Consider the following 18119-nt stretch of genomic DNA (forward strand, 5'->3'; position numbering starts at 1 on the left):
ATGAGAATCTTAAATGTTATACTCTGCTTGGCTTCATAAAATTTAAATTCATGGCACCAGCTTTAGGCCTTATTTTATTTAAGAAGTGAGAAAATGCAGGGGGGAAAAAAAGGAAGAATCAAATTGATAGTTCTTCAGGAACACATTTTTCAGCCCCACCTTTTTGTCTGTATCCTCCAATATGCATACTTAGTAACAGCAGAATGCCATTACATGATTCTTCAGCATTAGTCTGAGTCCATGTTTTATCTTGCTGCTTCAGAGTTGAGCTTGATATAACACTCACATTGGCTTCAAAGACATTTTTTGTACTCACAGGAGTGTTAAGGGTTTGAGAAGGGCACAGCAAGAGAAGAAACAGGCTTTAGTGCATGTTTCCTATTCCAAAAGAATATTTTTTACACTCAATGTTCCATTTGAATGCTTCCTTCCCCTAAAAAAGACACTCAACTATTTTCAATGCAGTTTTAAAAATAAATTTTACAAATTGCATATGCCTTCTAGTATCTCTAATTGATAAAAGAGGAAAAAAAATAACATATGATAGTTCAATCAAAAAGTGTGAATCTATCCTTTCCTGCCTATCCTTTAGAAAGCTGGATAATCAAGTCAAATCATTTTGCAATCTCATATAGTTATTTCCACAAATGCTGTCTTTTTACTGAAATGCTTGTGTGTGTGTTTGTTAGTATCAAGAGGGGTTAAAATAGAAGGCTTTTTTTTTTAAAGTGTGGTGCTGGTTTTCAGAGATGTTAGTGTTTTACTTATGTGGTTCTTAAAAGGTAGTACTGCATAAATAAAGCTTTGAATAATACACATCCTTTCCTCTCTTATTTTACCTCCACCATAATAATGCTTCCAAATAGTCACAATTAATTCACATTTTTAGATTTGTTACAGAGAAAATCTATAGTAAGAAAATTAGTCTATGACTTTCATAAGCTTCTTGATATATGGTAATACTAATAAATTATATTTATATGACCATTTAAGTTTCAAAGTGAATTCCTTACAATAGCCCTGTTATAGGGATAGTTCCCATTTTAGTATCTGTATTTTGCATATGAGAAAACTGACCCTTTGAAGTTGTGACATAATGATAGCCCTTCAAACTTTGCAAAACATCTTCCATATATTATTTAACATAATGCTGGTAGAAATACAGTAATGTCAGTACTAATCTCCGTATTATAGGTGAGGAAACTGAGGTTCAGAAAAGTTAAGTGACTCATGTATGATAACTCAAATTACAAATATAATGGTCAAGACAGCATAGTAGGGCTCTTGAGTACAAGCATAGTAGTCTGTCCATGATTTCATGCTACTTTGCACCTTTTACCAAAATGAAATAATGTAAAGTATGGTTTCTTCTCTGAGTTTCTGAAAAAAAAAAGACACAATTTTAATGTCCCCTTTGTGAATTCCTAATCATATGATCATTTCATTTCTGTCAAAAGTTAGACATGTCTGTTAGGAATTCAGCTATGTATTTAGGTTGCTATGTAATTCAAAATCCATTATTTTCAATATGCTGATTTTTTGTCTCAAATTAGTCACAGTAATTTACAGAATAGAACATTCCTCACCCACCCTGCCCCATATCTGCAAAAACATTGAGCAATTCCCAGTGCTGTGCTGATTTCATTATTGGCATCAGAATTCAAATACTTCATTAAGACAAGGTGTTCCTTATTGGGACAAAAAAAGTGAATTCATTTCTTATGTAATGATATTTTCATTTCAACTCCAATAGAAAAATTAACAACTTAAGTGAGAAGGTAGGAAAGTAAGCTTGGAGACATTTGGGGTATATAGGTTGTGAGGTTTGAGACAAATATATTTTTTCATCTGACTGTTTTGATGTTCTTGAGATGAAGTTTGTTATGCTATCTCTCTAGACACTAAACAGTTGTGTATTTTTAAAAAAATAGCTATTTCCTATAAGAAAGAAAAAATATTCTGTAATTGTCTGTCATTGTTTTTTGTTTCATGAGCCCCATATTCTTAGTAAATTACAATCTATAAATTACAGAATTATGACATTAAAGGAGTATCAAGAGAAGAAATGTTGTTACAGATTGTAATGGTTGATCAGCCTCTTAAAACCTGGTGCTTTCTTGACAAAATGAGGGAAGGTTTAAAAAAACTGTATGTGATTTGGCATGAGAAGATGGGATATATTTTGAAATATGTGTGAAATGTTTCTGCCAGATATGTGATTTGAGATCAAGGACTACAACTAAAAAAAAAAAAGTTTCCATTTGCACTTGGCCTTCACTTCCCAAACTAGTAGGAACTAGTAGCAAAGAGAAATTATATGTTGAGGCCCGAAGAGAAGGATTTAAATGTTCAGTACCTTCACACTCTCTCTCTCTCTCTCTCTCTCTCTCTCTCTCTCTCTCTCTCTCTCTCTCTGTTTCTCTCTCTCTCTCTCTCTCTCTCTCTCTCTCTCTCTCTTTCTCTCACACACACACACACATGCATACACATATATACACACACATAAGTAAAACCTAAACATTATTGACTATCTTATTCAATAATTTATAGTAATATAAACCTTGTTTTTATTCAACCAGAAATATATCTCAAGAAAAAGCATTTATTTCAAGATATAAAATCCCCTAATAATAATGCAACTTCTCCCTCTAATGAAGGACTTCAGGTTTCATTACAAATTGACTACTATTTTCTTCCTACTTAAAAAAAAAAGACATTATATATTTCTTCAGCCCAGGGAATGGTGGGATGAGGAATGCATAACAATATCATCGTAAAATGTGTTTTTCTCACTTTACTTTGCAAACCAGGACCCCCCTCAGCTCCTCGGAATGCCATCTCAAATGTTAACGAAACTAGTGTCTTTCTGGAATGGATTCCTCCTGCTGACACTGGTGGAAGGAAAGATGTGTCATATTATATTGCATGCAAGAAGTGCAACTCCCATGCAGGTGTGTGTGAGGAGTGTGGCGGTCATGTCAGGTACCTCCCCCGTCAAATCGGCCTGAAAAACACCTCTGTCATGATGGTGGATCTCCTCGCTCACACAAACTATACCTTTGAGATTGAGGCAGTGAATGGAGTATCCGACTTGAGCCCAGGAACCCGGCAGTATGTGTCTGTAAATGTAACCACAAATCAAGCAGGTAAGTGGAACTCCCAAATGACGAGGTGCCCCAGGCCCTAATTCTGTTATTCCTCCTTGTGCTGCAGTACTTTGCCTTGATTCAGGAAGAGGGTTTTCAAGCATAGGTTAATAGGCTGATCGGGCCTAAACTATCACATACTTTCTAGTGGTTTCTGTGAGTTCTGCAATCTCATATACTAAATCCCCCAGCACCAACAATCACATGAGATAAGGCAATAAAATTTGTTTTGTTCTTCTTTCCCACTTTTAAAATCCTTTCTTCAAAATATTCATGATGGTTTTTTTTTATTTCAGGTTTTTTTTTACCCAATGAAATGTAAATGGCAAAAATTGGCAGCTTACTCCATGTTGAAATAATAGTTTATCTTTTTTGCTTTTTGTTAATTAGGCATTTGCTGGAGAGCTATAAAATATAGGTGACCTTTTTGCACATTAGTACAGCTTTATTTACGTTTTAACATTTCCTTTTTGTTGCTGTTGTTTTTCAATTATAAAATGAGTTGTATGTAAAAACATTTTCTTTACTAAAACCCTTTCTAGAAATTAAGATGGCTGAATTAATATACAAATCTCAAAAATATACCTGCCCCTTCTTTTGGAACTCTAAGTCTTGTTAGTAGGAAATGGTATTCAAGTTTGTCCTACAATTGTTTTGTCTTTACTTTCTTTTTTACTTCCTTTCATGAGTGAAAGGTTTATTTAAGGACTTTTTTCTTTTAGTAAGAAGAGATAGATCAGATAATGCGCATTCATTCATCCCAGCCTGTACAGAGCTACACTCAAAATATGTTTAAAAAGTGTCACCTTTACGTTTGTTTTTGGTTAATTGTTATCTAAAACAGTTTAAGGAAGAATTTCAAGGGACTAAAGAATTATGTCCCCCAACTCACCTCATTCTTAAAGAACTCCCTCATTCCATTTCTAGTATTTCACATTTAATCACTCATTATTCTGGAAAAGGATCCCATGACTCTGTTCATGAAACATAAGAATATTTGATCAAGCAACACCATGTTTAGTTGGCATAATATTAACCTATGTTTGAGGTTCTAAAATCACTAGGGAGGCTAGTTTGAATATGTCAGGTAAACCATGTCACTCTCTCCTATTGAGTGCTCACTTACTTCTCGTTGATGTAATTAAAGCAAGCTTCTAAGGGTAGCAAAGATGATGTCCAATGACAACTGTGAAGGCACGTATTTGATTCAGCACAGCAGCTGTTCTTTATTTCATAGAATTAACTAGTCTCTTATGCAGCTATTTGTTTTTCATCCTAGTAGGAAAAAAAAACCAATATATGTGTCCCTAAATTGTATAATTTAGCTATTTCTTCCCCTTAATTTTATTCTGCAATGGTCAGGTTCTCAACAGGCATAAATAAGTATAGGATACACAAATACACAAAAAGACAACTCCGTCTATAGTCTGAGCTGCCACTGTCTTCAAGTACCTGTCCTGATAAGAACACTGGAAAAATAAATAGACTGTGAATCACTGTTAATTTTATAAAAATTCCAAGTCCAATTTTGAATTCCATTTTAATTTACCACTAACAATGTAGAGAATTCACTTTCACAATGGAAGGGAAAAAATATTCTATAAATTCTCCTTCTCCTCTTTCTCCTTCTTCTGATATATCTACTTTTTGAAAAAAAATGGTTTTTTAACAACCTGGATGTGGGGAATATTATTTATTCATTTCAGTAGCATATTTGATTAATATTTGAGTAGCAGATTTGATTAACATTTGATTCTTTTTTCAATGGCATATCCAAATCCCCAACGTTTCAGTGTTCTTTGACCCCAAGATTTATTTAAGCAAAAAAAGTTAGAGTGTTCATCTAACTGATCAGGATATAGCTATCATTTGGATTTTTTCTTATCTGAACCTATGATTTAATCAATTTAAAAAACTCCAGGTAAGTAAAAACCCAGCTAATATAGGCTACGTACCTACCTCACAGGATTATTGTGAGAATCAAATATTTGTAAATCACTTAGCCACAGTGCTTAGCATGAATTAGACATATAATACATGCTTGTTTCCTTCTCTCTTTTCCCTCTCCCCACCAAATACTTACCTAAAAACATTAAGTGACTTCCCCTGGGTTATTAGCCAGTAAGGAGAAGATGCAGGTCTTGAAACCAGCCTTACTTGACTCCAATTCCATTTCTCTAGCCACTACCTACAGTGCTTCTTAGGGGAACATAGAATCATAGATTTTGGGTTGTAAGGGATCTCAGAGACTATTTGGTCAAACTTTTTTTTGTAGTGTGGAAACCCAGAGCTAGAAAACTTAAGTGAGTTATACAAGACTCAAAAGTTCATATATTTGAACCTTGAGCCTCTGATATCGAAATTCAGTGGTATTGTCCCACTGTACCATATATGTTTACCACTATTTAATTATAAATATGTATGATATGGTTTTGTTGGCTTTAGGTTTCAAATCTCTTAGGATAGATAAGTCAGAAGCTCTAACCACCCCCCCCTTTTTTTTTGGTGGTCCAGGGAACAAGCTTCATAAAACACTAGGGCAAACTTCACATTATAAGTAGGTCAGGTAGCCTCTGAACCAAACCAATTTTTTAAAAGAAATTCAGTGTGGAGGGAAGTAGAAGCACAGAAATGGGGAAAAGAGTGAAGGGATTCAAGGATGTTAGTCCTAGTCTGAGGAAGCCCAAGGAAACAATGAGGCCTTCTTCTGGAGAAGGTTAACTTACCTGTTGGACAGCAGTGAGTCAAAGAAGTGAGCCACATGGTGCCTTCCTATTGCAACTATAATGTGAGGACTTTAAATGAAGTAGTTACAGATATCTATAGAATTCTGGTTATATGATAGTGAAGTATGCTTCATAGTCTGTAAGGAACTGCCTTTCACCATTATTCTCCAAGAAGCATCCCTCCAGTATCCTCCATGTATAGAGATTCTATCCTCTGAACAGACCAATGGGATCTGGTAATATGCAATTATCTCATTACTAACTAGTAAAAGTATTTTCTAAATTTTGGAGCCCTGAGGCAAAACTCTAGTATTTCTACTCTAGTTCGCATGAGAAACCTACTAATAAGAGTGACCCAACAGAAAGAACTTTCTCAGATAGAGTTCAGCTATCCCAAATAGCTGCCTAATTCACCTCAAATGAACACTTCTATGTGTGTGTATACACACACATACATACACACATATACATGTGTATATATACACATATAACACATGTATATACACACACATACACAGATATACACATATACACTATATACATACATGCATACAAACACATATATGTGGAATATTGCTGTCAAAATTGATTCTGCTCTAATGGGTAATTGCTCATCACTGTTACAGGAACAGAGGACTTGTTTATTTTTTTTCTTTTTCATTTTACAACCAAAGAAAAACAAAGCAAAAAAAAGTACAAGTTGAAAAAAAGTTATCCTTACTAGATTCTTTTTTGTATATAACATTTTTGGTGGAAATATACATCTCTGGTTTCAGATATCATTAAACATTTTTTTCCTGGTTGGGGTGGGAGGGCATTGTTTCTTTCTCAAGTACTTTGTTTTAATTTGGTAACTGGCAATAGTATTTGGGCTAGCATTTTCAGGTTAATATAATTTTCTCTCCTGATGGCAAGGCATGTGTGAACCGTATAGGTTCAAAATTAGATTTGAAAGTACAAGAAGAGGAATAGATGGTTCTGTGTGCAAGATGAAAAATATTGCATTAAAGTGGGAGCAGGAATTGATTAGCAAACCCTAACTGATCAGCCTATAAAATGTAATAATGATTTCCTGCTGAGGGTGAGTGATTAAATGATTAATTTATGGATGTTTATACAGTATTTAAAGCATTTCCCCCTCCATGATATCATTACAGAGTCTGGCATCTTGCTTTTGTGAAAAACTGCCTGAATACAAATGGCAGCTTTTGCATGTGATTTAATATTAATTTGAAGTACAAAATTTTGAGGGAAAACAAGGTGCTAGAGTTTGTTGTTATTGTTGTTGTCGTTGTCATTCCCTAAAAAAATGTAGCCTCCCTAAGAAAAGAGTGAAGGCTCCCTGAAGTCTTTTTGAAGATTTTTCTTCAGATTAAGAAATACAGACAATGATAAATGAACAAAGACAAAACAGATAATTGTATGAAGATAAATAGTTTCTGCCTCTAACAAAGAAGAAGAAGAATACCTACCCTTAAGACTTAGTTCTAATCTCTCATCCTATGTTTATAGAATAAGATGGGGAGATATGGGCACAGTTAGGTGGGCAGCTGTTATTTCTTTTTTTAATTTTATTAATTTATTTGGATTTATAAACAATCACTTCCATATGTTCTGAGTTTAAAATTTTTCTCTCCCTTCCTCCCCTCCATGCTCCCCAAGGTGGCGCACAATCTGATATAGGCTTTACATTTACATATCCATTAAACATATTTTCACATTAGTGAAGTTGTAAGTAAAAATTAAAACCAATATGAGGAACCATCAGAAAGATGAAAAAACATTCAAATGAAGGTAAAAATAAGTGATAGCGATTCAACTTCCATAGTTCTTTCTTTGGATGTGGACATCATTCTCCATCCCAAGGCCTCTAGAGGTGTCTTAGATCCTTGTAATGCTGAGAAGGATTCAGTTTAACAATATTAGTCATCGCAAAACGTGCATGTTATTGTGTGCAAAGTCCTCTTGGTTCTGCTCACTTCACTCAGCATCAGACCATATAAGTCTTTCCAGGTTCTTCTGAAGTCACCCTGTTCATCATTTCTTATAGTACAATAGTATTCCATTACATTCATATACCACAACTTGCTCAGCCATTCCCCAATTGTTGGGCATCCCCTCAGTTTCCAATTCTTTGCCACCACAAAAAGAGCTTCTATGAATGTTTTTGTACATGCGGCTCCTTTTCCCATTTCTTTGATCTCTTTGGGATATAGCCCTAGAAGTGCTATTGCTGAATCAAAGGGTATGCACATTGTTGTAGCCCTTTGGACATAATTCCAAATTGTTCTCCAAAATGGTTGGATCATTTCACAACTCCACCAACAATGTATTAGTGTTCCAATTTTCCCAATCTTCTCCAACATTTATCATTTTCCTGTTTTGTCATGTTGGCCAATCTGATAGGTGTGATGTGGTACCTCAGAGTTGTTTTGATTTGCATTTCTCTAATCACTAATGATTTAGAGCATTTTTTCATATGACTATAGATGGCTTTAATTTCTTCATCTGAGAACCGTCTGTTCATATCCTTTGACTATTTATTAACTGGGGAATGGCTTGTGTTCTTATAAATTTGTCTTAATTCTGTGTATATTTTAGAAATGAGGCCCTTATCAGAGAGACTGGTTGTAAAAATTCTTTCCCAATATTCTACCTTCCTTCTAATCTTAGTTGCATTGGCTTTGTTTGTGCAAAACCCTTTCAATTTAATGTAATCAAAATTATCCGTTTTGCTTTTCATAATGCTCTCTCTCCTGTTTGGTCATGAATTCTTCTGTTCTCCAAAGATCTGATAGGTAAACTATTCCTTGTTCTACCAGTTTACTTATGGTATCAGCCTTTATATCTAAGTCATGAACCCATTTTGACTTCATTTTCATATATGGTGTGAGATTTGGGTCTATGCCTAGTTTCTGCCATTCTTTTCCAGTTTTCCCAGCAGTTTTTTTCAAAGAGTGGGTTCTTATCCCAGAAGCTCGGGTGTTTGGGTTTATCAAATTATAGATTACTGTAGTCAATGACTACTGATAGTGTTCCTAATATTGAACCAACCCTGCATTCCTGATATAAATCCTACTTGGTCATAGTGTATTATTCTTTTGATAAGTTGCTGCAATCTATTTGCTAGCATTTTGTTTAAAATTTTTGCATCTATATTCATTAGAGAAATTGGTCTATAATTTTCTTTCTCTATTTTGACTCTTCCTGGTTTAGGTATCAACACCATATTTGTATCATAAAAAGAATTTGGTAAGACTCCTTCTTCACCTATTTTCCCAAATAGTCTGTATAGTATTAGAATTAATTATTCTTTAAATGTTTGATAGAATTCACATGTAAATCCATCTGGCCCTGGAGATTTTTTCCTAGGGAGTTCATCAATGGCTTGTTCAATTTCTTTTTCTGAGATGGGGTTATTTAAGTATTTTACTTCCTCTTTGGTTAATCTGGGCAATTTATATTTTTGTAAATATGTATCCATTTCACTAAGATTGTCAAATTTGTTGGCATATAGTTGGGCAAAATAATTCCTAATTATTGTTTTAATCTTCTCTTCCTTGGTGGTAGCTTCGCCCTTTTTACTCTTGATACTAGTAATTTGTTTTTCTTCTTTCTTTTTTTTAATTAAATTAACCAAAGGTTTATCTATTTTATTGTTTTTTCATAAAACCAGCTCTTAGTTTTATTTATTAGTTCAATAGTTTTCTTAATTTCAATTTTATTAATTTTTCCTTTGGTTTTCAATATTTCTAATTTGTGTTTAGTTGAGGATTTTTAATTGTTCTTTTTAGTTTTTTTAGTTGTATGCCCAATTCATTAATCTCCTCTTTTTCTATTTTATTTATGTAAGCATTTAGAGATATAAAACTTCCCCTAAGAACTGCTTTCACTGCATCCCATAGGTTTTGGTATGTTGTCTCATTATTGTCATTCTCTTGAATGAAATTATTGATTTTTTGTATGATTTGTTGTTTGACCCAATCATTTTTTAGGATTAGATTATTTAGTTTCCAATTATTTTTTAGTCTATCTTTCCATGGCCCTTTATTACATATAATTTTTATTGTCATGATCTGAAAAGGATGCATTTAATATTTCTGCCTTTCTGCATTGGATTGTGAGGTTTTTATGCCCTAGTACATGGTCAATTTTTGTGTGTGTGCCATGTACTGCTGAGAAAAAAGTATATTCCTTTCTATCCCCATTCAGTTTTCTCCAGAGGTCTATCATACCTAACTTTTCTAATGTTCTATTCACCTCCTTAACTTCTTTCTTGTTTATTTTGTGGTTAGATTTATCTAGTGCAGAGAGGGGGAGGTTCAGGTCCCCCACTAGTATAGTTTTGCTGTCTATTTCTTCCTGTAACTCCCTGAACTTCTCCTGTAAGAATTTGGATGCTATACCATTTGGTGCATATATGTTTAGTAATGATATTACTTCATTGTCTATGGTGCCTTTTAGCAGGATGTAGTTTCCTTCCTTATCTCTTTTGATTAGATCTATTTTTGCTTTTGCTTTGTCTGAGATCAGGATTGCTACCCCTGCTTTTTTTACTTCAGCTGATGCATAATATATTCTGCTCCAGCCTTTTACCTTTACCCTGTATGTGTCACTCTTTTTCAAATGTGTTTCCTGTAAACAACATATTGTAGGATTATGGTTTTTAATCCATTCTGCAATCCATTTCCATTTTATGGGAGAGTTCATCCCATTCACATTCACAGTTATGATTACTATCTGTGTCTTTTTCTCCATCCTTTTTCCCCCATTTATGCTTTTCTTTCTCCTTTTTCCTTTCCCCCCTTCACTAGTGTTTTGCTTTTGACCACGCCTCCTTCAGTCCCTCCCCCTTTTATTATCCCTTTCCTTTTCTTCCCCTTTAGTCTTACTGCTCTTCCCTCCCTTCTTTCCCCCCCTCCCTTTTCTTTCCCCCTCCCTTTCTTTCCCCTTTTCCCTCCTACTGCCTATAGGGCAAGTTAGATTTCTATACCTAACTGATTATATTATGCCCTTCTTGAGCCAAATCTGATGAGAGTAAGGTTCAAACAATGCTCCCCCCCTTCTTTCCCTCTGCTGTAATACGATTTTGTGTCTTTTCCTGTAATGTAATTTACCCTTGTCTGCCTCCTCCTTTCTCAGTACATTTTCTAAGATCAGATTGATCCACTTATTTGGATCCATTTAACCCACTTGATTAGATTTTTTTTTATCATTACATCAAAGTCAACTAATATCCACCCTCTTTATGTATACTCCTTTAACAAGGTGTAATAACAGTACAGTTCTCAAGGGTTGCAAGTCTCATATTCCCTTGTAGGGGTTTAAAGCCCCCCCATTTTAACAACATATTGTATCTTCTGTCCCATTTACCTTTTTAAGTCCTTCTTGAGTCCTGTACTTGAAGATCAAATTTTTTGTTGAGCTCTGGTCTTTTTATCAGGAAAGTTTGGAAGTCTCCTATTTCGTTGAATATCCACTCCTCCCTTGAAAAATGATGCTCATTTTTGCTGGGTAATTGATCCTTGGCTGCATTCCAAGCTCCTTTGCCTTATGGAATATCATGTTCCATGCCCTGTCTTTTAATGTAGAAGCTGCAAGGTCCTGTGTAATCCTGACTGTGGTTCCATGATATTTTAAATTGTTTCTTTCTGGCTGCTTGCAGCACCTTCTCTTTCATCTGGTAATTTTGGAATTTTGCTATTATATTCTTGGCATTGTCAATTTGGGATCTCTTTCAGGTGGTGATCGGTGGATTCTTTCTATGGTTATTTTCCCTTCTGGTTCTAGGACTTCAGGGCAGTTTTCCTTTATGATTTCCTGAAAGATACTGTCCAGGCTCTTTTTTTCATCATGATTTTCAGGTAGTCCAATAATTTTTAAATTGTCTCTCCTGAGTCGATTTTCCAGGTCGGTTGTTTTACTGATGAGGTATTTTACATTTTCATCTATTTTTTTATTTTTTGTTTCTGTTTGACTGATTCTTGCTCTCTCATAGAGACATTAGTTTCCATTTGTCCAATTCTAGTTTTTAACAGATTGTTTTCTTCTGTTAGTTTTTGTATTTCTTTCTTCAATTGGCCAATTGTGTTTTTTAGGGACTTGTTTTCCTTCAGTGTACTCTTCTGTTAGTTTTTGTCCTTCCTTCTTCAATTGGCCAATTGTGTTTTTTAGGGACTTGTTTTCTTCAGTGTATTTTTTTTCCAATTGGCCAATTGTATTTTTGAAGGACTCTTCTACCTCTCTCATTTGACTATTAAAATCCTTCTTGAGCTCTTCTAAGAAGGCTTTTTGGGCTTCAGACCAGTTCATATTCCCTTTTGTTGTTGCAGATGTGGGTTTGTTGACAATGTTGTCCTCTTCAGAATTTCTGTCTTGATCTTTACTCTTCTCATAATATGAATCTATGGTACGTTTCTTTTTACTCATGGTGTTTCTTTATTCCCTGGCCTTTAAAGAGATTGAGCTCTCCTGCTGGGAACAGAGGGTACTGACCCAAGCTTCTTGTGTTGGGAGCCTAGGTCTTGGTCACTGGCTTGTGTGCTGGGGCCTCTTATGCTGGCAATTGGAGGCTGTAGGTTTCTGGCAGCTTACTCTTTGGGCTGGAATCAGCAAGGCTGGAACTTTCAGGCAATTCTAGGTTGCCTGCTTTTCCTTTCCTTTAGCTTTCTTCAGCTCCTTTTAGATGGGTGCTGCAGGGTGTTTATCTGCCTGGGGCCCCCTGCAGTGTTGTCTCCCTCGTTTCTGCTAATGCACTGGGAGATTCCTTTGTGGTAGAGTGCTGAGGCACCTGGTGGTTTTCTGAGCTGGTTTCCACCGGTTCCCTCCCACCCTCACTGAGGCACTTGGATCCAGGTGTTGGTGTTTGCCTGTCTACCACCTGGGCTTCAGGATTTCTTCACAATTGGAGGCTGCAGGGCTCAGCTCACCTGGTGTTGGGTGGAACCAGCAAGGCCGGGGCTTTAGGAAGCCTTTAGGTTGTTTTCTTCACCTCCTTTCAGATGAATGCCAGGGTACTTATCTGCCTGGGGCCTTGTAGTTCTGCCTCCCTTATTTTTGCTGAGGCACTGGGAGACCTTTGCTGGGCTGCTGCACTGCTGCTCCCGTCTTTCTTCTAGTTCAGGTGTTCCAGGTTTTTTTTTCTGGGTGATATTTTCTGGGTTTTCAGAGGTTAATAGGGGAGAGTGAGAGCAACTACCTTTTCACTCTGCCATCTTGGCTCCCAGAAGTGGAAGTCCTGCAGCTGTGATTTCAGCAGATAAAGTGCGCTGCCTGGAGTCAAAGAGATCAAAGTTCAAACATGGCCTCAGATGTATATTAGTTATGTGACCCTGGCCAAGACACTTAACCTCTGTTTACCTCTGTTTCTTCATCTATAAAATGGGGATAATAACAGTACCTACCTCTCAGGGTTGTTGTGGGGATCAAATAAGATAATAATTGTGAAACACTTACAATAGAACAAAGAACTTAGCATAGAGTATGCCTAGAGCATAGTAATCACCATATAAATGTTATTATTAGATGTTACCCTTTTGCTATTATTTTTATTACTATTATTATCCTATGGAATCAGAAATATTTAAATAACGGAACATCAAGAGGTTGATCTTTGGAAATTTTGAGTGAAAGCCACAGTGCAATTTCCTCATGGTCCTATGCTGTTTAACACTTTCATCATTAATTAGGAGAATGGCATATTTAACAAATTTTTAGATGACAACAAAGCCATAAGAAAAGGGAACACAATAAAAGAAAAAGTCAGGTGAGAATATTGGGTTAAATCTTAATCTTGATAGGGATAAATGTACAGTCCTGTATGTTTTAAGAGATCTATTTCACCAGTACAAATTGACATAGGCATGGCTAAACAAGAGTTCACCTGAGAAAAAATTTGTGGGTTTTTATTAAATTGCAAGCTCAGTATGAGTCAACAGTATGATATGGAAGTCAAGAAAGTTAATGTGATCTAGGCTTCATCAAGAAAGAGTCATAGAATCTAGAAGTAGGGAGGTGATCTTCCAGTTTTAGTAGATTTAAGTTAGGCCACAGACAGAGCTCTGTGTTCATTTAAAAGTAGCACATTTTAGCAAAATACATGGACCACCTGGAGCATGTATAAAAAAGGGAAATTTGGATGCTAAGCATACTGGAGGAAGTGCAATATGAGGATTACTTGAATTAAATGGATATATTTTCATGTCTGGACAAAAGGAGATATAGAAAATAGGCCACTTATTTGTATTTAGGAATTGGAGAGGGAGGGAGGGGAGGAGGAGAGAGAGAGAGAGAGAGAGAGAGAGAGAGAGAGAGAAGAGAGAGAATGTTAAAGATGTATTCATGCACTCAAAAACACATTACACATTCATGTAACTATATAAGATGCTGGATTTTAGAGTCTATAGACTGCTATACAGCATTTGCAAAAATAAAATGCCGACACTTTATCAGAAGAGAATGGAAATAGGAGTTTCTGTGAAGAAGATTCAGGTTTAATATAAGGAAAGGCTCCCAAAGAATTAGAGGAATGGGATTCTTTGAGACATAGTTTGTTCTTCCTCACTAGAATTCTTCAAAAAAGTGCTCAATGCCCACTTAATGGAGATGCTATAAAGGAACTCTTGGTCAGATACAGGAGGAATTAGATGGCTTAGTACCTACCAGTTCACAGATTCTGTAATTCTATGATATTTTTAAATAATAAGCAAACACATTATGTTGCATGTTTCTTATAAAATTCCACAGTAATAGGAGAAAAAAGAATGATATTATATGCCAAAGTCTTTTTGTTTTTGGATCAGAACCAATATTTCACCAGTGTAAGGAGAACATGCTGAGGAACTTCTTCCAAAGAAGATCATCACTTTCTCTAACATTTATAGCTCTGAAGAATTGCCTGGGGCACTGAGAAGTACAAGTACATATGTTCACATGCAAACCTATCATTGCATACATGTGCACAAATATAAACATGATATTACTTTGATGTAAGAACTAAACCAGGAAGTTGCATTGGTGGCTACAGCAGTTTTAGGAGTTCTCAGACCATGGATAGTGGAGGGGTGAGGGTGTCCAACAAGAACTGATCTGACGGAGATTGTAGAGGACTCTTTGCTGGCATGGGGTTCAGTAATCTATTGCAATACCTATACCACCTTCCAGGTCACCATCCAAGAGCCAAAATGAGTGACAGCACTTGTGGCCACAGTGGAGCAGGAGCCCTGATTGTGGTTCTAGGGCCAAGAAGAATGGTTAAGATTACTCATGAGGGAGTAAGGACTCTGATCTCAATTTCAACAAAGAAAAGAGAGCACCAGCAATTCTGAATGCAATAGATCAGGGGACCTGGTCATAGTCTCAGAGTTATGAGCAATGATAGTGCTAGGAGCTACAGGGAATAAAGTCCTTTCCTAGATAATGACCAGAGCAGAGGGCAAAAGAGCAGTGACCACTCTGCTCCTTAGATCATTCTACCTTGGAAGCAATGAAAACCAACCGATCCCCAGAGCTAGCTCTGAAAACAGCAGCATGAAAGGCTTGAAGCTTGGAGCCGTGTCCCTTTGACCTGAAGAAAACAGCTCAACTTTAACATAAAGTTAAAATAAAGAAATGGGCTGGAAAATGAGCAAAAAAACAAAAAAAAACCAAAAACAAAAACTGACCATAACAAGTTATTATTACAACAGAACAGCTCAAGACAAAAACCCAGAAGACAACCGTATCAAAGCAACTATGAGCAAAGCCACAAGAAAAAAAAATGATTGGGTATAAGCCCCATAAGAATTCCTGGAAGAGCGCAAAATGAATTTTTAAAATCAAATAAAAGAGGAAGAAGAAAAATTAGGGAAATAAATGAGTGATGGGAGAAAATGCTCCATGAGAGACCAAGAAATAAAATTAAATTAAAATAATTGGAAAAATATAAGAAAATCTGAAATATCTCACTGGAAAAACAACTGTCTTGGAAAATAGATTAGGAGAGATAATTTAAGAATGATTTGACTGCCTGAAAGACCTAGAAGAAGGGTGGCATACACAAAGAAAATTAGTTACTGCTCTCAAGGAGTTTGCATTCTACTGAGTGAAATAACATGTGGCTAAATTGGCATGTACATACATAGTAGATAGAATGTAACCTTAGTGTGAAACACTAGAAGTTAGGTGCACCAAAAAAAGTCTTTTTTGAGAAAGATGGAATTTTGAGTAAAATCTTCTAGGAAATCAAGCATTCTGAGGAGTACAAAGAAGGAGGGAGCACATTATAGGTACAGAAGAAAATCAAGAGAGAGGAGATGGAATAGTTATTTGAAGAAAAATTGGAAGATATATATTTTGAGACTGTTGAGGTTTATGTTTTGTATCTTTTCTACATAACATCCTTATTTTGTTCATTTCTAGACAGACAGTGAACTATACAGGGACCAGTTCCTGGGTTTCACAGGCTCTGTTTCAAAATAAATACCTTTGTATAATATTTCTAACATTGTGAGATTCTAAGAGGGAAAGAGTTGCAACAATAGACCATTTAGACTTTATGTATGGTAATACATACAACCCAATGCTGGAGAAAAAGTGGGGGGATAAGCAAAAGGAGAAACCTTTGAAAGAATCCCTGATGATGTAGGTAACAAAAGATAACTGCTGCAAGTTTCATGGAGCAAATATACAAGCTTTCATTTTCCAATGATTATGTCTTTACTATCAATTTTGTAGAACTCAGAGCCATTGCTCTGAGCAAGCTTAAGACAAAAACCCATTTGTGGTTTGAAAAAAATGCACAACGGCCGAATGGGACAATGAGAGAGAAATAATGTATACTTAAGGGACCACAAAGGACAGGAGGAAAAGAGAATGACCTTCTTGGGAGACGTAATGCCACTAGATGCATTTAATTTGTGTGGGAGATGTAGAGTAGAAAATAAGTGTTGTTGTACCAATGGTAATTTAGTTATATAAATTATTAGTGGATGGGTATCAGTGATTCAATATTCTAAACCTGGTTTCCTATTGCTTAAGATGCTTGTTTTACATTCAGGTAATATATTTTACTATCCCCTGGAGTCAATGTAGCATAGAGAAAAGAGTATTCTGGGGTAGAAACCCAGAAGATCTGGGTTTGGATCTTGGCTATATTACTTGTTCATCTTGGGCAATTCACTTTATCTCACAGTTCAATGATGGAATTCAACTAAAAGACCTTTTGTAGCACTGAGCTTGTGATTGGATAGTTCTTGTTATTGATTCCTCTGTAATTATCATCATTTAATTTACGTGGGATGTTTTGTTGTTATTTTTAGTTTTGGTTTGGTTTGGTTTTGGCTGATGCTGACTTCTTAAAATCATTAATTCATACCAGTTAATGTACTCAGAGAAAGCCCAAATTGCTCAAACGAATCGATCAATTAGTAAACCAGGAGTAGACTAGTTCTTAATTAATTTTAGAAGAATAAAGTGCTCTGAACATTGAATGAAGACAGATGAAGTCATGTAGAAAATATCTTATGACTAACTGAAAGAAGAAATCAGACACACCTCCTCTCAGTCTAAGTGTATAACAGGAAATTCAACAGCAGAATGTAGCTATGGTGAAATCTAACAATGATATGCTTCAAAGGGAGAATTGTACTTGTGGGGGAGGTTGGTTTTCTCTCTTCACTCATCCTTGTCTATTGACCAGGTGATGATCATTTGGATTTAAGAGGGCTGGAAGGTCTGAAGTTACCATTGGAGCTATTAGAAGTATCCCTGGACTAACAGTGGCTAATAGCATTAGGCAATATCAGGAGCTTAAATGCATAGGAAAAAAAAAATTAGACAGATTGAGGAAAGGTACTTTCCAGACTTTACAAGAATACTAACCTTCAGATCCCAGCTGAGAGCTATGCTGCAGGCATTTAGAACTGCTTTGTGAGCTGATTGTTAAATTTTCAGTGTGAGCATTTATATATCAGAAACTGGGAAATGCCAAGAATCAGACTTCTATTGATTGATTTGTTGATTGTCTGGATGTAAGAAAATGATGGAGAAAATCTTAGATTTAAAAGTATCTTTTGGGCACATTTTCTTTTCTCAGAGCTTGTTATTAAACATTTACCTGTATACCACCTTTTAAGAACTGAGCTTTTGGCTAGACTCTTAGGAATCTGAGCCCTGTGAGCTATTGGCTAGATTATGGGAATCTGACCAGTGGCTGGATTTTAAAGGTCTGAGCACCCTGATGAAGACAGGATGGACCTTGTATTCAGAG

General features: G+C 35.8%; 1 protein-coding gene across 9 annotated transcripts in view; it reads left to right on the top strand.

The window, feature by feature from the left end:
- The window catches only part of EPHA5 (EPH receptor A5), a 493180-nt gene that overhangs the window by 280215 nt on the left and 194846 nt on the right, over nt 1–18119 (top strand). For 5 of the 9 annotated variants that reach the window (XM_020999825.2, XM_020999824.2, XM_020999826.2 and 2 more), the window contains exon 5: nt 2811–3146. The exons of the other annotated variants lie outside the window; for them this stretch is intronic. In XM_020999825.2, coding sequence (XP_020855484.1) covers nt 2811–3146 — 336 coding nt within the window. The remainder of the gene's footprint in view (nt 1–2810; nt 3147–18119) is intronic. 9 annotated transcript variants of the gene reach the window in all.

This window comes from Phascolarctos cinereus, unplaced genomic scaffold (assembly GCF_003287225.1).
Source record: "Phascolarctos cinereus isolate Bilbo 61053 unplaced genomic scaffold, phaCin_HiC Scaffold_9;HRSCAF=440, whole genome shotgun sequence".
In the NCBI taxonomy this organism is placed as follows: domain Eukaryota; kingdom Metazoa; phylum Chordata; class Mammalia; order Diprotodontia; family Phascolarctidae; genus Phascolarctos; species Phascolarctos cinereus.